This window comes from Gopherus flavomarginatus, chromosome 3 (assembly GCF_025201925.1).
Source record: "Gopherus flavomarginatus isolate rGopFla2 chromosome 3, rGopFla2.mat.asm, whole genome shotgun sequence".
NCBI lineage: Eukaryota > Metazoa > Chordata > Testudines > Testudinidae > Gopherus > Gopherus flavomarginatus.
Genome location: NC_066619.1, coordinates 69,462,706 through 69,489,483, shown reverse-complemented (window position 1 = coordinate 69,489,483; position 26,778 = coordinate 69,462,706). Strand labels below are relative to the sequence as shown.

Genomic DNA, 26,778 nt, shown 5'->3' with positions numbered 1-26,778 from the left:
TTTTCTTTCCAACAACCTTCTCTGGGGTGGAAATAGCAATGTCTGGAGGGACACTCCTTGCTGAAATGGAAGCACTCAGCACTGCACCAACCCTCTGAAGGTGGATGCAAGACAGCCTCCATAAGAATGTGGTTCAATCTCATGTCCCTGTTTTTTATACAATGCTTGAAATCTCTACAGATCTGGTTATGGTCTTGAATGTGGACCTCACCCGGACATTTGGAGCAAGGATCACCCACCAGCAGAGATTTCTTGCAATTGGCACAAGACTTAAAGCCCGGGATTCGAGGCATCTCCCAGTACTGAGCATAAACATTTGCACTAAGAATGTCTCTGTCAGGAAACTAAGAAAAAAAAGAAAGAAAACCTAGACTAAGTACAATAATGTACACTAAACAACAAGAATGCCCCCAGACATCTACACACTATTTAACTATATACAAATAGACAGAAAATCAATGATAGTGGGGAAAAACTTGGATAAACAAATTGACATGCTCCAACTACAGATCACAGCTGATAGAAGGAATTGGGGGAGAGAGGGAGGATCATGACAGCTCTGCCCTTTATATCATCAAGCATGAGTGGGCTGAAGGCAAATGCGTCACCCTGATGGATACCACTATGGGGGAAAATCCCCAGCCCTGGGAACACATAAACCTGAGGTGGAACAGACGTGCATATCACTCAAAGAAGAACTGCATATTACAATGTAAACAACTTTTTCCTTTAAAATTTTCACCTTCCAATATCACTGCCACACTTACTCTGATTTTTTTTCACAGGTCTTAGAAGATTCTTCTATTTTCTTTTCTAGTTCCAACAAAAGCTCCTCTTTGTTCAAAAGCATCTGCTGTGTCTGAATCAATTCTTCTACTATTGTTTTCAACCTAGAATACAGGACAGTGTACAAATCAAAAATATGCATGTTCTACATACAGACAATTTAAACTATTTGTGCGCGAAATATGGTTCTCTGTATATCTAAAAAGAAGAGCTGAAAATTGAAGCAGCAATCCTTAAATTAGTTTCTAGTCTGCCAGTTTCCCTTTCTTGGTAATATGTTTATTAAATTGCTTATTTTGTGAATGTACTTTATTATAAGGGGACACTCTAGATGTGAGTGCACACTGTTGAGAGTGAAGGCATATTTTAGGCCTGATAAAAGTCTGCTGTGATTTTTAAGAATCTGTTTGGATAATTTTTAACAGCTTAAAGCTTAAAGTAGACCAGCCCATGTGTAAGAAAATAAAGAGTAATCACATTTGTGAGGAAAACAAGAAGATAAAGCACCCATAAAGCAAGAAAAAACTGGTTTGAGTTAGCACAAAACTTGTACCAACAGGGGTGGAGAACTGATATGAAACAGAAACTAATGTATATTCATAAGAAAAAACAACCAAAGTTAAAAATACTTAGTCTAAACCAGGGGTGGGCAAACTACAGCCCACAGGTCGGATCAGGGCCCTCAAGGCTTTGGATCCAGCCTGCGAGATAGCTCCCCGTGGTGCCACAGGCCCCATGCCACTCTCAGAAGTGGCCCTCGGGTGGGAGAGGCAGAGGGCTCCACATGCGTTGCCCTTGCCTCCAGGCACCACACCACCTTCCCCGCAGCTCCCGTTGGCTGGGAATGGGGAACTGCAACCAATGGGAGCTTCAGGAGAGGTACCAAGAAGCATGGCAAGGGCAGCGCAGGCAGAGCCCTCCGTCCTCCACCCCCCAGGGGCCGCAGCGCTTCCTGGAGCAGCGCAGGGCTGGGGCTGGCATGCAGGGAGCCTGCCCTGACCCCAGTGCAGTGCAGTGCACGCCGCTGCCACCCCAGAGCCACTTTAGGTAAGCGGCGCTGGGCCTGAGCTCGAACTCGTCCTGCACCCCAACTCCCTGCCCTAAGCCCCCTGCCTGCACCTCGCACTCCAACTCCCTGCCCTGCCACCTCGTACACCCCGCACTCCTCCTGCACACCATCCCCCTGCCCTGAGTTCCCTGCTGCACCATGCACCCCTGTGCAACCTAAACCCCTGCCCTGAGCCCCTTCCTGCACTCCGCACCCCTTCTGCACCTTAACCCCCTTCCCTGAGCCCCGTCGTATACCCCACACTCCTCCTCTGCCCCAATCCCTTGCCCTGAGTCCCTTCCTGCACACTGCACCCCCTCCCACACCCTGCACTGCCTTCTGCGCCCCAAACCCCTGCCCTGCATACAATTTCCCCACCCAGATGTGGCCCTAAGCCCAAAAAGTTTGCCCATCCCTGGTCTAAACAAAGGGAAGCTGAAGAGATATATTTGTCTGGCACTGGAGACGTCTGTGTGGTGACTGTCCGGATGAGCTTCCCATTTGTGTGTAATTGATCACTACTTACTCAGCAGATAAAGGCTTCATTCTATGATGCAGTAGCACTTAAAATGCTTCTTACGCATTTTAATATTTTTTTAAACTTGAAGCAGTTGCTAGGCCAAGAGCATACATAGTACTATATAATAGAATCAATTCCTTCCCAGCATTCATCCAGTTATTAATTCATTAATATAGATATTCCAAGCAACAGTGGCATAACACAGTTAACATAAAGGATTGGATTTACTTTTTTGGAGCTTTTCTCCTAATGGTCTACTACTGCCCACACTTTTTCAGTTGGAAGAAGAGTCAAATCAAGCAGGCTTTAGCTATCTGGGAATTGTATTTCATATACCCTAAAATTAGATTAATCTGCGTTTGATCCTGTGATATATATTCATGATTTATCTCCTATGTAAACTCGTCTATTTTACAATTCCAGATTTAAGCTTGCAATACTTCAATTTATCAACACATATAATTATATCTACAGATTCCTCATTATATATTAATCTCAAATTTAATATTAATTAAAAATCCTTTCACTTTAAAACCTTAAGAACGTTTATTTGCTGACCCTACATGTGACTGTAAATATTTCTTTCACAACTTTCAAAAATTCATTGACCTAACAATCATTTTATACAGATTAGGCACTCTATTTAAACATATAGAAATTTAAATCCAAATTAATATTATAATTTGTCTCTAAAGCATCAACATTTTAATATGCCCTACAATTTTAAAAATATGTATGCAGTGTAGTGGAAGCCATATCGGTCCCAGGATATTAGATAAATGAGGTGGGTGAGATAATATCTTTTATTGGACCAACTTCTGTCGGTGAGAGACACAAGCTTTCGAGCCATAGAGGTCTTCTTCAGGGCTTGAAGTTCTGTGTGGCTTGATAGCTTGTGTCTCTCACCAAGAGAAGCTGGCCCAATAAAAAGCATTACTTCACCTGCCTTGTCTGTCTAATTTAAAAAATTCTGATTTAAATCAGAGCACCACGTTGGAATAGGAAACTGATGTAGCTCTTCCCAATACCTCTGAACTATATGAGGAAGTTTGGACTTATTTTTGAGCAAGAGAAGATAAATTAGTTGTTTTAATCTTCCTTTTTGTTCTAAATACCCATCTGAAGTTTGGACATCATTTAGGACTGGCTAGAGCTGCTATCTCAGACTATCTTGTATCATCACCCTGTTTACAGTTTGTCACAGGATATTTCACCATCTGTCTTCTGGACAAAAGCAGTTCAGAATAAGACTATTACTAACTCATCAGTCACTTTAACCATAGTTAGCTTTCAAAATAATACATTTCCAAATTATTTATCTGTAGACTGACCATGGACATATCAAAATATTATGAAACCTTCCATATGCTGGGCTTACAAATTATCTTAATGATCTGGAAGAGCTACTTGGGAATTCTTCTTGATCACTGATATAAAAGTCTCAAATATTAATAAATATGAATACATATTTGTATAAAATAGCTGTTTGAAAGATTTGTTTAACTCATCCTGGTACTGATTCATATTCCCACTCACCTTTTCACTAGTTCAACAGACATTCTCTACCAGCCATATATTATTTGTTCATTTTAGTCACCTCACCATCTTCCAAATGTAATATTTTAATCATAGATTATATTTTAAACAGCCTCTGTGTTTGCATGTGTTAATGCAGTAGCTTCCATTAAACCATCAACACTTATCAGCAAATACCACAGTTTCTCTTTGTACTTAGAACAGAACCACTGGTAAATGTTGACACGGAGACCACTATGTGTATACTATAATTCTTTAAAAATAATGTAAAGCAAAGTAAATAATCCAATAAACATCAAACTGATCCAATTTTCCACACAATGTATTTTATAATGAGGATAATGGTTTAATTAAACTCAATCCAATAATATAATGTAGGAAAATATGTTTTCTGTAATTTAAGTAAAATAAAGGGGGTTTAGTAGCCCAAGGAAGGCTTAAATAAAAAATGTAACTAGCAAGGTAAGTGGTAAAAGTGCCAAGCTCAAATTGTAGCTGGTAAGAGAAGAGAAGCCTGGAATTATCAAAACTGATTCTGACAAAGAAAAATTGTTTTGTGATGTAATACTCTTATCGTGACCTTTAACATACCAATGTCAACTTTAAGAAAAGGGCCAAATCATAAAAATCTTGTCTACTCAAAGCCAGAAAACGGGTCATTTCCAAAATGCTCAAAACTGGTTCTTAGCTAAAGTGAACAATTGACTCTGACATCATTTGTTTGTTAAAGACTATAAAAAGGTGAGCTCTTAGAGGGTTCATTACTAGCGTCTGCCTGTGCAAGCTGGAGACAACCATCGTTGGTTTGAGCACCCCAGAGCCAAGTCCTGCGATAAGCACCTGATCATTGTTTATAACTGTATTTTATAAGGGTGTGATGACTGCTTATGCTTCTAAGGCACATTTGAAGCAACTGTATAAATACCATTCAGCCTTTGAATTTAATAAAAGAATGATGGCTAAATTAATATTTGGTGGTATCCTGCATAAACAATAATATCAATAACCTTCTCCACCAGGAGGAGCTATAACAGCTGGATATTTCTTCATACACCCTCCTTCAAAACTGACAGTCTGAATTACTACAAATTATCACTATGTTGGGATAATTACAATAATAATTTATTACAGATACAAATCTTCAGATAGATGATTAACTTATAGTACGTTTCCTGATAAAGGGACACACTTCCGTCAGCTGAGTGTGGGTGCACAGGGGATGAGGGACACAAAGAACCTTCCCCTTGGACATCCTGTGCAAGAATAAAGGACAGTTGCAATCCCTGGCCCCCGGAAAAAAACTACTGTGGAGATCAAAGAAAATACTCTTTTCATGTATTGCCAAAGGAGATAAGAAGTGGCATAGCTTTGATCCTTTCCACAATCAGACTATGGGAGTACACTGTACCATTCTTCTGGATGATAGAGAACACACTCTTCATTTGCACACCAAGAGACAGAAGAACTCCTCACATCTTCCCTGAGACAGTTCAGCTTCATATGAACTCATACTGGGGACTGAGGCTAAATGTCCCAATCTAGCCAACAGATACTTTTTGGGGAAAGGCGGCAAACAGTGACATTTAAAAAAATTACATCACATGCTATTCTATATTTGCTTTCTTCTATTTATTAAATATTTTAATTATTGTTTAATTATTGTTTAATTATTAAATTCACTACAATTAGGACATATATAAGAATACAACCAACTCTGCTTTTATAATGGACTCATGCATAATAAATTGTAATAATAAATGGCAAAAAGCACTGATTTTTCACTTAAGCAGTCTATTCCCTCAATATAGGTGTGCATATTTCCCATTACCATCAGCAACAATCACACACACCCATCAAAAGAAGAGTAGATTACCCTAATTTAATTGCACTGTGTCCATAAGCGTGCTTGGATTCTTGCTGAACAGTCCCCAACCCAAAAAGTTTATAACTGGACCATGAATGCCTCTTGGTGTAGATTTGCAGAGACTGTGGCCTGCATTTCCCACTTTCAGAAAGCCAGGCTGGGGGGACCATCCAGTGTGAAAGGTGTCTGCTGGTGGAATTTCTCAGGAAGCAAGTTGGAGAGCAACAGGAGGTGGTGGCTAGGCTGAGGCACATCCATGCCCATGATGAATTCATTGAGAGTATTCCTATGGAGATGTCCAAGGACAAATATGATGGCTTACCAAATAGATGTTAGTACTTTTCGAAGCATAGGGGCATGGAAGGAAATATCTGTGAAAGCAGACAAAGTGGGTGTCCGGGCTGACACTTACGTTGCAGCAGCGGGTGTGGGTGGGTTAAACAAAAAAGAGATCAGAGGTCAGAGATGCAGGCAGGTGCTGAGTGATTAAGGCCTTTTAGCCAAGGACAAGAAGTTTGAACTTAATGAACAGGACTAGTCACAGCAGCAAGCAAGAAAGATTTTGGCTATGGCTTTTCAGATGTATTTAGCTTTGGCTAGAGATACTGCCAATATCTTCAAAGTTTCTCAGTCAAGCTTCAGGCCATGTCACTGAACAAAGATGGCACTAGATAATCTCGAGCCATGGACAAAGGCCACACATTCATATTTATACTGTTACACTTCTCTGCAGAATTTGATATTGCTGACCATGGAATCCTGGAATGCTCTGGAAATGTAGCAGGACCATTCCAAGTCATTTCTCTCAAACTGGAGTGTCACGTGGGATCCTCCTCCAGAACTCTCAACCCAGGGAGTCCCATATAGATCCATCCGCTCCTCCTTGTTCAACACTGTATACGTAACCACTTGATGAGACTGAAACAATACTAACTAAACTGTCAGCAACAAATGGAACACACCCACTCTACATCAGCATTACATCAGATGCAAATAGCACCATTTCTCAATTATCCAATGGCTTGGCTGAAATCAGTAATTGGTTGAAAAGTTGAACCTAGACCCTAGAAAGTGATGCTGCTGAGAGAAAAGCAAGCACTTTAAAAGCTCATTGCCTCCACAGCATCACTTGCAGGTTGTCAAGACGGTCATCAGAACTCCTCACTGCTTCTAGACACCCAAATAGACAGAGCTGTGAAAAATAACCTTTTCTATCTATGACTGGCAAGAACACTTCACTCCTCATATCACATCCAGACTTCAACAATGATCCATGCAGTAATGACCTGTAGCAAGGTATGACTCCCCTAACCACATAAAAGCAACCATTTTTTCCCCCATAACACAAGTATCCAGTTGCTCAGTAACACAGGGTACCAAGAGCACATCATCCCACTGCTCTCTTCATTGGCTCCTTGTAGAACGAGAGGTCAAAATCAGGGTTTAAATCTTCAAAACCCTGCATAAGGTCAGCCTAAATTCCCCAGAGGTTTACCTCATTATGTGGGATCACACCTTATTACAACAGCTCTAAGCTTCTTCCCAGGCTCTTCCATAACCTCTCCAGCCCTTTGGCCTGTACAAATCCAATAGTACAATCTATTCCTTTCAGGTCTCTCAATGTTCTGAAAAATGTTTCTTATATCCCTCAGGAACCTTTTTCACGCATCTTCCTGTGCCGACGGTTTCCAGATTCTCACTAGACTACAACCCACAGACTGTTTCCACTTTTTGTATATTCATCTTACCAAGTACAAATACCTCTAAGCTTCCACAAGATTCATAATCTTTTTAGTCATACTGTCCATTAATCGAAGTAAAAAAAATACATCCTGTCATGGAATAAAAAAAAATATTTCAAGGAATCCAGATAGTAATCTAATTAAAAAATGATATCCTATTCATATGAGCAAAAGTTTCAGGATTGGGCACTAATGCTTAAGGATCTGAAGTCTGAAGCTAATCCATAAATAACTGGAATCAGCCCAGGAACCCGCTATAAAATAAAAAAAGGATATTCTCTACCAGCATGCAAGTAGTGGAGTGCCACGTGGTGATACTAGGATGACTTAATCTTGATATTTAAAGGATAATGTCTTTACCAACAAGATGTACGACTTAGGACATAGATAAGAATGGTAGAACAGCTGACTCTCCAAGAAGTACTAACAAGTGAATCAATTTGCTTTATTTTTTGGCAGATATCAAAAGAGGCTCTCACACTGGGATGGTTCAGTTGGCTTCGTTATTTTAACTGTTTCCTAGAATTTGTGTTTGTGAAAATCTGTCTGCCCCTATTCCAAATACAGCTCTAATTTTACGAAAGCCTGCTTCCATGAGGAAAATACTGATAAAGAGGAAGGTATTTACCTGTAACTGGAGGTTCTTCGAGATATATCATCCCTATTTAGATTCCAAATGTGAGTACACATGCATGCCATGGTCCAGAGCTGGAACAGTTGACCAACATGAGCACCGTCCTTACGTCCACAGCTAAGGTTATAAGAGGCCATGTGGGTCGACACGGCTCTAGTTCCCTTACCACTAAGCAGCGTAGTCCATAGCAGAGGGGATGGAGAGCAGGTATTGGAATCCAAACAAGAACCACACATCTCGAAGAACCTCCAGTCACAGGTAAGTAGCCTCCTTTTCTTCTTCAAGTGATGGTCCCCATATGGATTCCAAATGTGGGTGGGTAGTGAGCAATGATCAACATAGAGGTGAGTGCGAAGACTCATGGGAAGTGATAGTCTGCAACATGGCGCAACCAATGGCTGCATCCCCTCCTACCGCTGGGACAATGGCATAGTAAAAAGTAAAAGTGTGGACAGAGCTCAACGTGGCTTCTTGGCAAACATCCTGCCATGGCACATCTGTGAGGCAGGCCATTGTGAAGGTGTGTGCCTACATGGAGTGAGCCGTGACTCCAGGAGGTGAAGGTATCTGGGAGAGTACAGCATTCGAAGATCCATTTGGAGATAAGCTGCAAGGAGAGGGCTTTTCCTTTGCAGTGTTTGGCAATGGCAATGAAGACCCTGAGTAAAATGCAGAAGGCATGGGTAGATGTAGAAGGCCACTGCACGGCAGACATCAAGAGTGTGCAACGTTTTAGCTCTGTAGGAGGCATGGAGTTTGGGATAGAAGATCGGGAGGTGGATGTACTAATTGAGGTGGAATGTGAATACCATCTTAGGGATGAATTTGGGGTCCAGGCATAAGGAGACCTTGTACTTATGGAAGATAGGGTGTGTTGGCCAAGGGGGAGGAGGGGTCAGCTGTCATGGCCACCAGCTCGCTAACTTGTCACACCAACATGACAGTGACCAAGAAGATCACCTTCATTGAGATGTAGTAAAGAGAGCATGTCACGAGGGGTTTGAAGGCTGGCTTGATCAGGGCAGAGTGACATTAAGGTCCCAGGAAGGGGATGGCTTGCGCAGTGGTGGACAGGCATTGAATAGACCTTTGAGGAAACAAACAGTGGTTGGATGACTGAAGACAGTGGAACCATCTACCGGAGGGAGGAAGGCACTGAGCACCGTCAGGTGAATCCAAATGGAGCCGTGGGCAAGGCCCAACAGTTTGAGTTGGAGGTGGTGGTCAAGGAGATAAGAGATGGATATGAAGTCTAGCGGGTAATGGTGGCAGTGAGCCCAGATGGTGAACTGTTTCCATTTCACTTAATCGCAGGCCCTGGAGGATGGCCTCCTGCTGTGCACAAGAACAAGCACTGGGGTGGAGCATGCCCTGTGTCCTCATCAGCTCCATTCAAACCCCAAGCCGTGAGGGAGAACAGGCTCGGGCTGGGGTGCCGGAAACATCTGTACATCCATGTGAGGAGATATGGGTGTGCACAGAGGCAGAGTGGAAGATGAGCAGAGAGGCGGAGGTCTGTGAATCAATACTGATGAGATCAGTCTGCTACTCAATACCGGCAAACCTTGCGCAGGACTTGTGGGAGCAGGGAATGGATGGAAAGGCATAGGAGAGATTACCGATCCAGTGGAGAAGAAGGCCACTGCCCCAGAAGTCCGCCCACACAACGCCCCCAGGAGTAATAAAGGGGAAATTTGCAATTCTCTGTGGCCATAAAGACGTCCCAGCGCAGGGTGCCCCACCTGCGGAAAACAAAGCATAGGGTAGGATTCTGACGCTCCCACTTATGCTTTGTATAGAAGGACATGCTGAGCAAGGGAGTTATGGGCACTCAGGAGATATGCACCTGGAGTGTAACACCGTATTTGATGCACCAATTCCAGAAGTGGACATCCTCCACACAGGAGGAGGGAGACTTGGTGCTGCCTTACTTGATGACAGACTACCACAGCCATGTTGTCAGAGAGCAGTTGAATGTGGCAAGATCGTATGAGGGGGAGGAATGCCTGACAGGTGAGGCAGGGAGCACGCAACTCCAGAATGTTGATATGCATCCTGGCTTCTTGGAGAGGTCCAGAGACTGCGACCAGGTGGATGCCCCAGCCAATGAGGGAAGTATCGACCGTGAGTGGCATGGGGGAGTGGGAGGTGTAAAGGGGGTGCCAACCAGGACCTTGGATTGGCTGGTTCACCAGACCAGAGATGCTAGGACAATGCTGGGAGGCAGGACAAGTTTGTCCAAGTGGCCTTTCTGCAGCTTGTAGATACACAGGAGCCACATCTTAAGGCAGCGCATGTGGAGGTAACATGGGACATCACGGAGGTACAGGCCATCACGTGGCCGAGGCAGGAAAGACAATGGTGGATGGAGGTGTGTGGGGTGCAGCGCCAGGTGATAATTATAGAAGTGAGGGCAGCAAAGTGGTCGACCGGAAGGAAAACTTGGGCCATGATGGAGTCCAGATGAACACCAATAAAGGTGATGTGGTGGGTAGGCACAAGGTCTGACTTCTCCTCATTGATTGAAATCCCAAGAGCAGCGAGGGGCCCACAAAGGGCCAGGCAGGCTGATAAGCATGTGCGGGGTGGTTCAATGAGGAGCCAGTCGCCAGCTAGGAGAATACCAAATGGCCGAGACAGAGCTGTTGCAATATCAAAAGGGTGGACATGGAACTGATAAAATGGAGAAACTTCTGGGGATGACTGTCGATGCGGAAATAAGCAGCTTTCCTGTCAAGAACACAAACCAGACTTCCAGGAAAAGAGAAGGGAAAATTAAAGGGAGCGTCACCATCCAGAACTTGAATTTCTTTACAAACCTGCTGGGCAGCCAGAGGTCCAGGATAAGGTGGAGAAAGCATGGGGAACAGAAGTCGAAACCTCTGTAACAGAACGAAACGGTGTTTCAACTCTGGCCATACCGCGGTAAGAAGGAAGTGGGGCGGTGTCTTATAACCTCTGCCTCCTATAACCTCAGCTGCAGAAACAAGGACAATGCACGTGCTGATCAACAGACACTACTGCACAATTATTCTGGTTCCGGTGCATGCGCACTCATGTTTGGAATCCATATAGGAACCATCATTTACAGATGCCTTAATATTTTGGTATTTTAAAGCAGACATTTATGCTGCCCACATACAGTCTCTGATGAAAGACAGTTATAATGTAACTGAAATAAATTTGTATTGATTTCATAGTACTGTAAAAAGCAAAGCCATGCAGAGTTTGGAAAATAAATTGTTTTTAAAAGACTGAAAGAGGCAGAAAAATGTATTAATATTGAAGATAGAACAAGCTTCTTCACAAGAACTGGATCTTGCTGTCCTGATGAATGATTCATACCACCAGACTGCCGATTTCTTGTTAATTGGTTACCATTTTTAAGTTTTATTTTTAGGGCTGTAAATTACACGATTAATCGCACTGCTAAACAATAACAGAATACCATTTAAATATTTTTGGATGTTTTCCACATTTTCAAATTGTGGCAAAGTACCTTCTTCTCCTCGGCAGGCTCAGTCCTTTTTAGCCTTGGAGAGACAGGCTTGGACAAAGCAAACCCTTCTAGGTAGCACAGGGTCTGGCTAATCCTTCCCTCAGTCAATCCCTTGTACTTGTTTATCCCCCTTCTGGGGACAGAGCACAGCCTTCCTTGCTGCAGAGGTTCAGAGCCTTGCTGCACCTAACTTGCTGGCAGCTTCCCTGCTTCTCTCACTCTCCCCCCTGCTTCCATGCCAGGGAGGGTTTAAATGGTCTCCAGCAGTTGGAGCCAGCTGAACCTAATTAATTCCCTGGTAACTCCTGTTCCAGTTGAACCTTATTTCCCCCTGGTTATCTCTCCTCAGTGGATTGGGAGAGGCCTTTTAACCCCCTGGGACTAATTACTACCCTTCCCTTTGTAGCCTTTTGTCCTGGGTTTGCCACAAAATATATTGATTTCAATTAAAACACAGAATACAAAGTGTAATGTGCTCACTATATTTATTTTTATTACAAATATTTGCACTGTAAAAAACAAATAGTATTTTTCAATTCACCTAATACAAGTACTGTAGTGCAAGCTCTTTATCATGAAAGTTGAACTTACATGTAGAATTATATACAAAAAAAAAACTGTATCCAAAAATAAAAATGTAAAACTTGAGAGCCTACAAGTCCACTCAGTCCTATTTCTTGTTCAGTCAATTGCTCACTCAAACAAGTTTGTTTACATTTGCAGGAGATAATGCTGCCCACTTGTTTACAATGTTACCTGAAAGTGAGAACAGGCATTCTCATGGCACTGTTTTAGCTGGCGTCGCAAGATGTTTACATGCCAGATGTGCTAAAGATTCATATGTCCCTTCATGCTTCAACCACCATTCCAAAGGACATGCTGATGTCCATGCTGATGTCAGAACAGTGGGGACCGACATGTTCATTTTCATCATCCAAGTCAAATGCCACATGCAGAAGGCTGATTTTCTTTTTTGGTGGTTCGGGTTCTGTTGTTTCCACATTGGAATGCTGCTCTTCTAAGACTTCTGAAAGCATGTTCCACATCTCACCCCTCTCAGATGCTGGAAGGCACTTCAGATTCTTAAACCTTGGGTCAAGTGCTGTAGCTATCTTTAGAAACCTCACATTGGTACCTTCTTGCATTTTGTCAAATCTGCATTGAAAATGTTCTTAAAATGAATATGTGCAGAGTCATCATCCGAGACTATTGCAACATGAAATATATGGCAGAATGCAGGTAAAACAGAGCCAGAGACATACAATTCTCCCCCAAGAAGTTCAGTCACAAATTTTATTAATGCATTATTTTTTAACAAGCATCATCAGCATGGAAGCACATCCTCTGGAATGATGGCCGAAGCATGAAGGGGCTTACAAATGTTTAGCATATCTGGCACGTAGATACCTCGCGACGCCAGCTACAACAATGCCATGCGAATGCCTGTTTTCACTTTTCAGATGACATTGTAAATAAGAAGTGGGCAGCATTATCTCCTGTAAATGTAAAAAAACGTGTTTGTCTTAATTGGCTGAACGAGAAGTAGGACTAAGTGGACTTATACTCTTTTCTTTTCTAGTTCAGTTATGTAACAAAAAAATCTACATTTATAAGTTACACTTTCATGATAAAGAGATTGCACTACAGTACTTGTATGAGGTGAACTGAAACAATATTTTGTTTATTATTTTTACACTACAAATATTTGTAATAAAAAATATGAAGTCAGCAGCGTACACTTTGTATTTTGTGTTGTAATTGAAATCAATATATTTGAAAATGTAGAAAAACATCCAAAAATATTTAATAACTTTCAATTGGTAATCTATTGTTTAACAGTGTGATTAAAATTGATTAATCGCTAGGAATTTTTTGAGTTAATTGCATGATCTGTTAAAAGCAAATCTGATGCAGTGGACAAAGAAATTTGCATTTAGTTTCCAAAGGGCAGGAAAGAATTAACATTATTCATATGAGTGAATTGTGTTCTGGTAACAATCAGTTATACAGAATTAGAAAAATCAGAGGTAAAGACCTACAGTACTAGGTTATCTAGCACATACCTTCTACTAATGGAACAATGCTCGTCACAAATATCCATAAATCTCTCGTGTAACAATATCATTTATACTTTACCCTTCTTAATGTAAAAGAAGGTTCTAGATGTTCTTGGTTCCAGAGCCCTTTACCTAAAAGTACTTTCATAATAAATTTATGAGAGACTTTATATAATCCCAGGCTAGTAAATAACGCTAGTAGATCTTACCAATATTTCAGGCAAACAAGTCTTGGAGCAAACCTCTAATCACTCCCCACCAAAGTATTCATAATCCAACATGTTCTATTAGCAGCAGGACCTGTGATTCTAACTTCTCGGTCCTATTTTGGAACACTTAATGATGAAATATTTTTCACAAAAACAGTTAGGTTTTAAGTCATTTATACTGTAAAAACATGAGAGAGGACAGAAAATTAGTCCCAAAACTCATGTCTCCAACAAGACCACTCTTGCCTTCCTGCCTACTCCTATGATAGAAGACGGTTACTCACCTTTGTAACTGTTGTTCTTCGAGATGTGTTGCTCACATCCATTCCAGTTATGTGTGCGCGCCGCGCGTGCACGCTCGTCGGAAACTTTTTACCCTAGTAACTCCAGTGGGCCGGCAGGTCGCCCCCTAGAGTGGCGCCGCCATGGCGCTCAATATATACCCCTGCCGGCCCACCCGCTCCTCAGTTCCTTCTTGCCGGCTACTCCGACAGTGGGGAAGGAGGGCGGGTGTGGAATGGATGTGAGCAACACATCTCGAAGAACAACAGTTACAAAGGTGAGTAACCGTCTTTTCTTCTTTGAGTGATTGCTCAAATCCATTCCAGTTAGGTGAATCCCAAGCCATACCTAGGCGGTGGGGTCGGAGTGAGAAGTCGCGGCATGGAGCACTGCAGATCCGAAGGCCGCGTCCTCTCTTGACTGCTGGACCAGGGCGTAGTGGGAAGCAAAGGTGTGGACCGATGACCAGGTCGCTGCCCGACAGATTTCCTGGATAGGCACACGGGCGAGGAAAGCCAGTGACGACGCCTGCGCCCTGGTAGAATGCACAGTCACACGGCCCGTAGGAACATGGGCCAGCTCATAGCAGGTCCTGATACAGGAAGTTACCCATGAGGATAACCTCTGCGAAGAAATGGGAAGCCCCTTCATGCGGTCCGCTACTGCCACGAAAAGCTGGGGGGATTTGCGGAACGGTTTGGTCCTCTCCACATAGAACGCGAGAGCCCTACAGACATCAAGCGAGTGGAGCTGTTGCTCCCTGCCTGAAGAGTGAGGTTTCGGGAAAAAAACCGGGAGGAATATCTCTTGGTTGACGTGGACGGCTGAGACCACCTTGGGGAGAAAGGCAGGGTGTGGCCTCAGCTGCACCTTATCTTTATGGAAGACTATATACGGGGGGTCTACCGTGAGAGCCCGGAGTTCCGACACCCGTCTAGCTGAGGTGATAGCTACTAGAAAGGCAGTCTTCCAAGAAAGATAGAGTAGGGAGCAAGTAGCTAACGGCTCGAAGGGGGGACCCATGAGCCGAGACAACACCAGGTTAAGATCCCAGGTCGGGGCAGGGAGTCGGACGTTAGGGTATAGACGTTCCAGCCCCTTCAGGAATCTAGTCACCGTCGGGTGAGAAAAAACGGAGCGGCCATCCCCACCCGGGTGAAAGGTGGAGATAGCCGCCAGGTGGACCCGCAGGGACGATATCGCCAGGCCCTGTTGTTTGAGGGACCAAATATAGTCCAAAATATTGGCCACCGAAACTTCCATCGGGCGGAGACCTTTCTCCACGCACCAACAGGAGAAACGCTTCCACTTGGCCGAGTATGTCGCTCTAGTGGAAGGCTTCCTGCTGCCCAAGAGTACCTCCAGTACCGGGGTGGAGCAGCGCAACTCAGAACTGGTCAGCCACGCAGGAGCCACGCTGCTAGGTGCAGCGACTGGAGGTCCGGGTGACAGAGAGTTCCGTATTCCTGGGTGATCAGGTCCAGGTGAAAGGGCAGGGGAACTGGGTCGGCTATGGCCCAGTCCAGCAACATGGGGTACCAATGCTGTCTGGGCCACGCCGGGGCTACCATGATCACGCGGGCCCTGTCCCTGCGCACCTTCAGAAGGACCCTGTGGACCAGCGGGAACGGGGGGAACGCGTAGAACAAGTGGGTCGTCCATGGAATAAGGAAGGCATCCGCTATAGACCCCGGTTCCCGGCCCTGAAAAGAGCAGAACGCCTGGCATTTCCTGTTCCCCCCGGACGCGAAGAGGTCCACACGGGGACAACCCCACCTCTGGAAGATCGAGAGGGCGACGTCCGGGCGAAGGGACCACTCGTGCGAGAGGAAGGATCTGCTCAGGCGGTCCGCCAGCGTGTTCCGTACTCCGGGGAGGAAGGAAGCCGTGAGGTGAATGGAGTGGGCTATACAAAAGTCCCAGAGTCGCATCACCTCGTGACATAGGGGAGAGGATCTGGTGCCGCCCTGCTTGTTGATATAGTACATGGTCGTCGTGTTGTCGGTAAATACCGCGACACAACGACCCCAAAGTTGGTGATAAAACGTTTGACAAGCAAGGCGGACCGCTCTCAACTCCCGCATGTTGATGTGCAGCTTCACCTCCTGCGGGGACCACAGGCCCTGTGTTCTCAGGGTTCCCAGGTGGGCCCCCCAGCCGAGATCTGAGGCATCCGTCGTTAGGGACACCGAGGGCTGGGGCGGGTGGAATGGGAGCCCCGCACACACTACGGACTGGTCTAGCCACCAGCTGAGAGAATCCAACACCCCCTGGGGGATTGTGATCAGCATGTCTAGTGGTTGCCTTGCCGGCCGGTAATGTGCGATGAGCCACGACTGGAGGGGCCTCATGCGGAGCCGAGCGTAACCGGTCACAAATGTGCATGCTGCCATGTGGCCTAACAGGGTTAGACATGTCCGTATTGATGTTAAGGGGGCTGCCCGCAAGCGCTGAACGATCGCCGACAACGCCTGGAACCTTGGCAATGGCAGAAGGGCCCTGGCCACGGTGGAGTCCAGGACGGCCCCAATGAACTCCACCCTCTGCGCAGGGAGCAGGGTGGACTTGTCCACGTTGATCATGAGGCCCAAGGTAGCAAACAGGCCGGTGATCCTGCGGACGTGGCTGCAAACCTGTAGCTCCGACGTGCCCCGAATTAACCAATCGTCTAGGTAAGGGAACACGTGGATACGACTGCGCCAAAGATGTGCCACAACGACGGCCATGCATTTCGTGAATACCCTCGGAGCCGTAGAAAGGCCAAATGGGAGGACTGCAAATTGGTAGTGAAGGCGGCCCACCACGAATCGAAGGAAACGTCTGTGGTGTGGCCACATGGCAATGTGAAAATAAGCGTCCTGCATGTCGAGGGCGGCATACCAGTCTCCCGGATCCAGGGATGGGATAATGGTCCCCAGGGATACCATGCGGAACTTCAACTTCACTAGGTACTTGTTGAGCTCTCGCAGGTCGAGGATAGGCCTGAGGCCTCCCTAGGCCTTGGGGATCAGAAAGTAGCGGGAATAAAACCCCTTGCCTTTCTCGTTTTCCGGAACCACCTCTATAGCTCCTTTGTTGAGGAGCGTCTGTACCTCCTGTCGAAGGAATTGCTCGTGAGAGGGGTCCCTGAAGAGGGACGAGGAAGGGGGGCGGGAGGGAGGAAATGATACAAACTGCAGGCGGTATCCCGTCTGCACCGTGCGTAAGACCCAGCGGTCCGATGTTATTTGGGTCCATGCCTGGAGGAAAAACTAAAGGCGGTTGGAAAACGGGGGGGAAGGATCCGTGGGGGAAACTGTTATTGCGCCCTCGGGCGCACCTTCAAAACGAAGGTTTGGGCCCAGGCGGGGGCTTGGAGGAGCTTTGATTCTGCCCCCCTTGGTTCCCCGACTGTCTGCGCCTTCCATTCCTGCCGCGGCGCCTATTAAGGTCCTGCCGCTGGCGGAACTGGGGGTATGGCCTACACTGCTGCTGCTGTTGCGGCCGGTAGGGTCTGCGCTGCGTCCCCGGCGTGTGCATCCCGAGGGAGCGCATAATGACCCGATTGTCTTTAAGACTTTTCAGTCTGGGGTCTGTCTTTTCTGAGAACAGGCCCTGGCCTTCGAACGGGAGGTCCTGGATGGTGTATTGGAGCTCCGGTGGAAGGCCAGAGACCTGAAGCCAGGAGATGGGGCGCATCGTTACCCCCGAGGCGAGGGTACGGGCAGCCGAGTCTGCAGCGTCCAAAGAGGCCTGTAACGAGGTTCGTGCAACCTTCTTGCCCTCGTCAAGAATCGCCACGAATTCTTGACGAGCCTCTTGTGGCAGCAGCTCTTTAAACTTGTCCGCTGCCACCCATGAGTTAAAAGCGTAGCGGCTAAGAAGGGCTTGCTGATTTGAAACCCTGAGCTGAAGGGCCCCAGCCGAATAGACCTTGCGGCCGAGGAGGTCCATACGCCTGGCCTCCTTGGATTTGGGGGCTGGGGCTTCCTGTCCGTGGCGCTCCCTCTCGTTCACCGACTGCACCACCAGGGAACACGGTGTCGGGTGAACGTGGAGGTACTCATAGCCCTTGGAGGGGGCCATGTACTTCCTTTCGACGCCCCTCGCCGTAGGGGGGATGGAGGCCGGTGACTGCCAGATTGTATTGGCGTTGGCCTGGATCGTCCTAATGAAGGGTAGGGCGACCCTGGTGGGAGCATCGGAGGAGAGGATGCTGACGACAGGGTCCTCGATCTCAGAGACCTCCTCGGCCTGCAGGCTCAGATTCTGCGCTACTCGCCTAAGGAGGTCCTGGTGTGCCCTGAGATCTAGCGGAGGAGGGCTATTGGAGGAAGTGCCAGCCACCGCTTCGTCGGGAGAGGAGGATGAGGGGACCCCTGGCAAGAAAGTGTCCAGCGGGGGGTCCGTCTCAGCCCTCGCCTCTGGCTCAGGAGCAAGACCATGGTCTTGCTGCTTCGATCCTTCCTCTCCATCCGGGGAGGGAGGGGGGCGAGACAACGACGCCTCTGGCACCCTGTGCTCCGCCGTTGCAGGCCTAGGAGGAAGCTGTTGGGGGCCCTGGGCTTGATGGTACGCCCAGGGTGTCCAAAACCCCCACTGCTGCGGACCCTGGTCCTGTTGCGGAGGGTCCTGGAATAGAGCCGCTTGTCTGTCGGTGCCCAGCGCATATACGCTGTCCGCTTGTGATGACACCGACGGCTGTCTGGAAGGCCATGGCGGGGCCGACCGCGGCTGATAAGAGTCTCCGCGGTCCGGCACCAAAGATGTTCTCGGTGCCGGGGATCGGTACCGGGAATCATACCGGCGCCGGGATCGGGACCGAGTTCTGTCTCGGTGCCGGGATCTGGACCGGTACCGGCCGCTGCTGGGATCTGGACCGGTACCGGCCGCTGCTTCGGTGCCGGGATCGGGACCGGGACCTGCCACCGATGCGGTGCCGGGAGGTCGACCGGGACCGGGACCTGCCACCAGCTCGGTGCCGGGAGGTCGACCGGTGCGCTGAACGACGGCGAGACTGGCTCCTAGAGTCACGGTGCCGGTATCGGCGGCTGGAGCCAGACCGTGACCGTCTGGAGGTCGATCGGTGCCGCGAGTACGACCGGTACCGCCGAGGGGAGCGGTGCCGGGACTGCGAGCGGCGGCGGGATCTCGAGCGACCGTGGCGTCGGGACCTCGATCGCGAGCGTGAGTCCCGAGACGGCGCCGTCATCATGGGCTTGCCCCTAGATGCTACCCGCACCGGAGGTACCGGGGGTGGCGGCTGAGTTGACTCAGTCAGGGCAATGAGGTCCCGTGCCGAGGCGAAGGTCTCTGGAGTGGACAAGACCAATAGCTCAACCCCAGATCTTATGGGGGAGCTCGGCGGTACCGGACTCGACAGACCCACCGGGCCCGGAGTCGACGGTGCCGGTAGCGCCGCGGCAGATGTCGATGCCGGGCGCTCCATTCGAGTCTGCCTGGCTGGAGTTGCAGACTTCGATGGTCTTGTTTCTGCACCCGGTGCCGGGGAAGGTCGGTGCCGGGGAGTCTTTCCGGTGCCGGTGCGATCCGGTGTCGGCGTAGAGATCACGGCCTGCGAAGCTGCTGGGTCAAGTGCCGCTTCCATTAGGAGAGTCCTGAGTCTCTGGTCTCTCTCCTTCTTTGTTCTGGGCTTAAAAGCCTTGCAAATGCGGCACTTGTCCGACCTGTGCGATTCCCCCAGGCACTTTAGACACGCGTCGTGAGGGTCGCTGGTTGGCATAGGCTTTTTACAGGCCGCACATTGCTTAAAGCCCGGTGAACCAGGCATGAGCCCGGTGCCGGGAAGGGCTACAGCCCAGACCGGCTAACAACTATGTACAAAATTATTTACACTACAAACTAATTAACTAACTATACTTAACCACTAACTAACAACGGTAGTAACAACGGTAGTAACAAGGAGAGCTATGGACGTGGAGGACAGCAATGCCGCGCTCCACAGTTCCAACGACCGACACGGCGGTAAGAAGGAACTGAGGAGCGGGTGGGCCGGCAGGGGTATATATCGAGCGCCATGGCGGCACCACTCTAGGGGGCGACCTGCCGGCCCACTGGAGTTGCTAGGGTAAAAAGTTTCCGACGAGCGTGCACGCGCAGCGCGCACACCTAACTGGAATGGATGTGAGCAATCACTCGAAGAACAACTCTCCTTTCTGTGCTGCAAACATTCTCAATCTCTTAATTCAAAATCCCTCTTCAAAAACAATCTTTAACCCTGCTCCCATTCCTTTTTCCCCTACTATGGTATTTACATCTTATCTCTTATTAACTCAATCTCTATCTAAAAACATTAAAATGTGAGCTTTGGATTACTGTAAATATACTGTAAATATAACAACAGAAGTTTTATTTCTTTTAATCCTCATCCCTCCTTTTCCTATACTTTTATACTTTTTCTCTGTCACTTTCAAGTTTTATAACTGTCCAAGTAAGATTTTTAGCACTTTCAGGATGCAACTGTCTTTTTTTAACCTCTAAAAACCCCTTCCCTTTTCTTTCTGTAATAAAGGTGACAAAAAGCTAACTACTAAGGAAATCAAAACTGGCAACTAACAAAAAATAAATTAACCATATTTTAACACCTCTCACCCACTAATTTAAAGAAGTTGGTGCATTGCACGACCATGTAGAAAACAAAAGCTATGTAAGCACAAGTGTCTAGAAACTGGAAGATGAAGACATGCTGCCTAAATTATTTATCCTGTGTGAAATTCCCTCTTAGCAAACCTCAAGCTATTTATTACATATACTTTATGTCATATATTAACCCTTTCTAACTACTAGAGGGAAGCTTTGAGGTCTAAGAAAGATGGTCTAGACAGACCAGAAAAACCTCACAACATTTACACATAGGAACTGGATTTTTCTCCTTGATCAAATCCTTTCAATTCCTGGCTTTTTTTTTTAATCATCTGAAAATTATAGTTACCATAAAGTTTTTTTTGAAGCAGAATAACTATTAGTAGTTACTGAAGCAATGACCAAAAGTCCAGGAAGTGATTTGATTCATTCCGTCACCAAGATACTGAAGGTGAAGTGTTAATTTAATACTTGTTTCCAAATATTTATTTTGTACAAGGAGCAAACAAACCAACCAGTGGATAATCATTTGAAATAACTTGAAAACAATTTCTGAACTTGTATCTTTTTAAATTTGATAAACTGATTATGTGCACTGTAGGATGAGCTGGGTGCATGAACTCAACACACAAACAGTAACTAGTAGCTGGAAGCCTATGCTGTGACATGGCTGTAATTCATAAAATAATGTGTGTAAAAAAATCTAAAAACAGCTGAGAACTTAAAACCTGCTTGGTAACAGACCACAAATCTCACTGATCACAGAATCATAGAAGTGTAGGATGGGAAGGGACCTCAAGAGGTCTTCTAGTCCAGTCCCCTGCACTCAAGGAAGGACTAAGTATTATCTGCCATCTCTAATAGGTATTCATCAATAGAGTGTTTTAAGAGCAGATCATACAGAGATTCAATAACCTCCATACACAATTTATTCCAGTGCTTAACTATCCTGACAATTAGGAAGTTTTTCTTAATACCCAACCTAAATCACCCCTGCTGCAATATAAGACCATTGCTTTTTCTCCTATCCTCAGAGGTTAAAGAGAATTTTTTTTCTCCCTCCTCCTTGTAACAACTTTTTATGTATTTGAAAACTGTTATGTTGCCCCTCACTCTTCTCTTCTCCAGACTAAACAAAGCCAATTTTTTTTAATCTTCCCTCATAGATCATGTTTTCTAGAACTTTAATCATTTTTGTTGCTCTTCTTTGGACTTTCTCCAATTTGTCCTCAACTTTCCTGAAATGTGGCACCCAGAACTGGACACAATACTCCAGTTGAGGCCTAACCAGGGCACAGTAGAGCAGAAGAATTGCTTTTCATGTCTTGCTTACAACACTCCTGCTAATACATCCCAGAATGATGACTGCTTTTTTTGCAACAGTTTTACACTGTTGACTCATATTTAAGCTTGTGATTCACTCTAACCCCAGATCCCTTTTCACAGGACTTCTTCCTAGGTATTCATTTCCCATTTTGCATGTGTGCAACTAATTGTTCCTTCAGAAGTGGAGTACTCTGCATTTGTCCTTATTGAATTTCATCCTATTTACTTTAGACCAGAGATCAGCAACCTTTCAGAAGTGGTGTGCTGAGTCTTCATTTACTCACTCTAATTTAAGGCTTCGCGTGCCAGTAATACATTTTAACATTTTTAGAAGGTCTTTTTCTAGAAGTCTATAATATATAACTAAACTATTGTTTTATGTAAAATAAATAAGGTTTTTAATATGTTTAAGAAGCTTCATTTAAAACTAAATTAAAATGCAGCGCCCCCCGGACCAGTGGCCAGGATCCGGGCAGTGTAAGTGCCACTGAAAATCAGCTTGTGTGCTGTCTTCGGCACGCGTGACATAGGTTGCCTACCTCTGCTTTAGACCATTTCTCCAGTCTGTCCAGATCATTTCGAATTTTAATTCTACCCTTCAGAGTACTTGCAACTCCTTCCAGCTTGGTATCATCCACAAACTTTATAAGCGTAACACTCTATACCATTATCTAAATCATCGATGAAGATATTGAACAAAACCGGATCCAGGACCCCACTTGATATGTCCTTCCAGCTTGACTGTGAACCATTGATGACTACTCTCTGGCAATGGTTTTCCAGCCAGTATGCATCCACCATATAGTAGCTCCATCTAGGTTGTATTTCCTAGTTTGTGTATGAGGTCATGCAAAACAGTATCAAAAGACTTACTAAAGTCAAGCTACGCAACATCAGCCGCTTCCCCCTTATCCACAAGGCTTGTTACTCTGTCAAAGAAAGCTACTAGGTTGGTTTGTCATGATTTGTACTTATCACCTTATTACCTTCTAGATGAAGATTGAACTTGATTATAATCCAAATAAAAAGAGTTCTCAAGTCATGCTTGTAGCTGTCTCCATCGCTTCACACTAACTCAACAGACATTCTAGGCTTCACAGTGATGTTATGGGTTATTGTGTGTGCTGCTGGTGTTGATTTGTGTCTGGGGGAAATATCCTGGGAAATTTGTGTTCATTTATGAGGGTGGCAAATGAGTGTGTGTGCTGCAGTGATGGGCTCTGTGTGTTTGGTGTTAATGTGTATAAATAATGGTGTTGTGTGTAAGTCTTACTGTGCTTGGAGAATTATATGAGCTGCTCCAGTGTGGCAGCTGAGCCAAGTAACCCATTCTCCCTCATACAACCAACGAAATTGTTGTATGCAAATTACCTGTAGAGTAATTGGTTGAGTTACCTCTGATATTACAATGGATTAGGACTCTTGGGATAGCATAGATACATGCCTTATTGTAGCTATATACTACACAGGTGTAATTCATAAAGTCAAAATAATTAAGAAGTTAAAAATCTTGACAGTAACAGACTGTACCATCCTGGGGTTTCACAATCTGGTGATATTTTGAACAAAACACTCTTAACCATGCTTGTAGCTGTTTCCATCACTTCACAATGACTCAACAGACATTCTAGGCTTCATAGTGACACAGAGTGTCATTTCTGGAATTTTATTACACAGTCAAAAAGGATGCCACATTTTTTGAGAAATACGTACATTCCTTGCAAGCTTTCTGCTGTTAAGTTATTCCACATGATCTCGTTAGCTTGAAGATTTTCATTTTCTTCCAGTAAAGATGTATCAAACACTATTTCTTGTTCTACATTCTCTGGTGACCTGTTACGTATACAAAATAGCTTAAGATTTATATTACACAGTATATGTACACACACACACACACACACACACACAAAGTGTAGCTCAGAAGCTAAATATTTGTTCCTTTCTAAAAGATTATATCAATAAAAAGAATATTTTAATCATACTGAAAACAAAAGAAGATCGAAGACTGGAAACATGCTCGCTTTCCTTCAAAAGAAGAGTACAGTTTTAAAAAACACACTAGAAAATAAAATGGAAGACATTTCCTTGGATTAAGATTATTACATAACTAAGGCTTTTAATGGAACTCCATAGGGGTGTATGGGTACACAATAACTGATCCAGTTGCAAGTTTAGGACTAACTAATAATATGAATATTAATCTATATATTAGTAACTGACATAAAATAAAAATGCATGCACATAATTCCAAGATCTCACCGGGACTACTTACCCGAGTAACAAATGTGCAAGATCAGATCCATAAAGAACAAAAAAAACCTATTCTTAAGACAATCTTTGCTTGAAATAATGTAGCACATAGCTAATGTTGAGGATCACATTGCTGTGACTCAGAATTTCTAACTCCCACAATTGTGTCTGCTTACATATTTTTATCAGTAATTATCAGAATTTAGTATTTTCTTTTTTAAAAAACATATTGCTGCATTTAAGACTTCTTTATCATTTAACTAAGTCCTTGGACAGTTTACTTACATGGAGATACACAGGTCAGACAATCTTACAAATAAGGATAAAGCATTACAGTCAAGTAGCAATTTAAAGGAACCCAACTGAAAACAAACTAAGCATATACCATTTTTCAGTATTAAGGTTTAACACAGAATATGGTTTCTTCTTGAGAGGTAAAAATAAATAAAAGGATTAGAATGGAAAGTTTATACCTGTGAGCTTCTATGAAGCTATTGTACTCTGAGTTAGGGTCTATCTGTTCAACAGAAGTCTGGATCTCTTTATGGACATTCACTATCTCTTCTGTTACAAGACTGGTGATCTGACTGTATTCATCAAGGATTCCTTTTCTGGGGGAAAAAATACCATAATTCATAGATTCAAAGGCCCGAAGGGACCATTATGATCATCTAGTCTAACCCCTTGCATAACACAGGCCACAGAACTCCTCCAAAATCATTCCAAAAGCATATATAATGTACAACATAGCATGTTTTTATGAATTAAGATTTTTTTGAAATATATATTTACAAACTAAAAGAACACAAATTCAGATATTTTCTTATTTTTTCTAAACCTTTAGTGCGAACCTTCATAATACTTGGCATTCTTTAATATACTAAAACACTTAGTTAAGATTTTTAACCCTGAATTCAACAAAAAGGGGTAAACTTTTGTTCTTGTTCCTAGTTTTCATTCTTCATACAGTTTTACTAATATTAAAAAATTCAGCATTTTCTTAATATTCTTATTCTGTTCTGCTACTGCATTTTAAGTTACATCTCTGAAGTAACTGATGTAAAATTCAATTACGATAGCAAACAGAACTGAGTGCTCTGCAGTTAGTTGTTCCTATAAATGGCTACAGAGAGGGGGGGGGGGGAAATCGGATTGTACATTATTGGAAGAAATAAAAGACCAAAATATGGCCCCTAGATCAAAGGCACTCTGTGAGAGGGAGGGCTCTGGGAGCATATTCCCTACCACCACCTCAGTGCCTCCAAACAGACAAATTAAGGAACCACTAACACAAGCAGCACTATTGGTTACTCGTGACACCATATATCATTACCAAGGAACAAATGCAGCTGTATTTCATCTGAATTCCCCACTGATCATTTTATCATCAAAATGTAGAGCTGCAACACTGCCTCACTGGTTTAATAAAGAATGAGCTAGTTCAATCTAAGACAATAAAATATGGCACAGTTATTCTCCATATTACAGGCCAGCGTGCATGTGACCCATGGGACCTTTTGCTCTCTATCATTTTAACTAATGAAATCTCCTCTCTGAACTACTCAATGCAGAGTTCGTGTACGTTTTATTTTATTACTAGATCACCAGAAAAAGAACACGCATGCTCATGTCACATTTCAACATATATACAACAGTAAATAAGGAAGTGTTATTTATCTCTTCTCATAACACAAGAACTAGGGGGGGTCACCAAATGAAATTTAAACAGAAGGTTTAAAACAAACAAAAGGAAGTATTTCTTCACACAGCGCACAGTCAAGCTGCGGAACTCTCTGCCAGAGGATGTTATGAAGGCCAAGACTATAAAAGGGTTCAAACAAGCACAAGGTAAGTTCTTGGAGGACAGGTCCATCAGGGGCCAGAAGCTGGGAATGAGTGACAGGGAATGGATCACTTGATGATTAGCTGCTCTGTTCATTCACATGGGGCACCTGGCACTGACCACTGTCGGAAGACTGGATACTGGGCTAGATGGACCTTTGGTCTGACCCAGTATGGAGGTTCTTATGTTCTTATATCTATCAAACCAAAAAACCCAACAACAGGAATATTTAATTTTTGGCATTCCATAGCCATTTTCTATTTTACCTTTTCACACTTTCAATATTAACTTCAGCTATCACACTGTGTTCAGAAGGAAGACAAAAAAAAATTTAAAAACTGATCACTACTGACCAACCAGAGTGGAGTGCACAGAAGGAACATTCAACTATTTGCCCTGTCATAATTTTTCAGGTAGATGCTTATGAACCCCAAAATGTTGCTTGCCTAGATTTCCTCACTATTTGAGTAAACAGTGGAGGCAAGAAAAAAATTGAAGTTCAACCTAACATTGGAAGATATTAAAAAAAAAATTAAAAATACAAGGTACGTGATTTATTTGAGATGAATGTAAAAAGAAGTGGGCATTTAGGAAAGCAAA

General features: G+C 44.6%; 1 protein-coding gene across 17 annotated transcripts in view; it reads right to left on the bottom strand.

Moving 5' to 3' along the window:
- Positions 1-26,778, bottom strand: part of FER (FER tyrosine kinase) — a 456,227-nt gene that overhangs the window by 339,189 nt on the left and 90,260 nt on the right. For 16 of the 17 annotated variants that reach the window (XM_050945728.1, XM_050945722.1, XM_050945729.1 and 13 more), the window contains 3 exons: positions 24,809-24,946; positions 23,799-23,918; positions 768-890 (listed from right to left, as the gene is read on the bottom strand). In XM_050945728.1, the coding sequence (XP_050801685.1) occupies positions 768-890; positions 23,799-23,918; positions 24,809-24,946 (381 nt within the window). The remainder of the gene's footprint in view (positions 1-767; positions 891-23,798; positions 23,919-24,808; positions 24,947-26,778) is intronic. The other variant, XM_050945727.1, reaches the window with a different exon arrangement.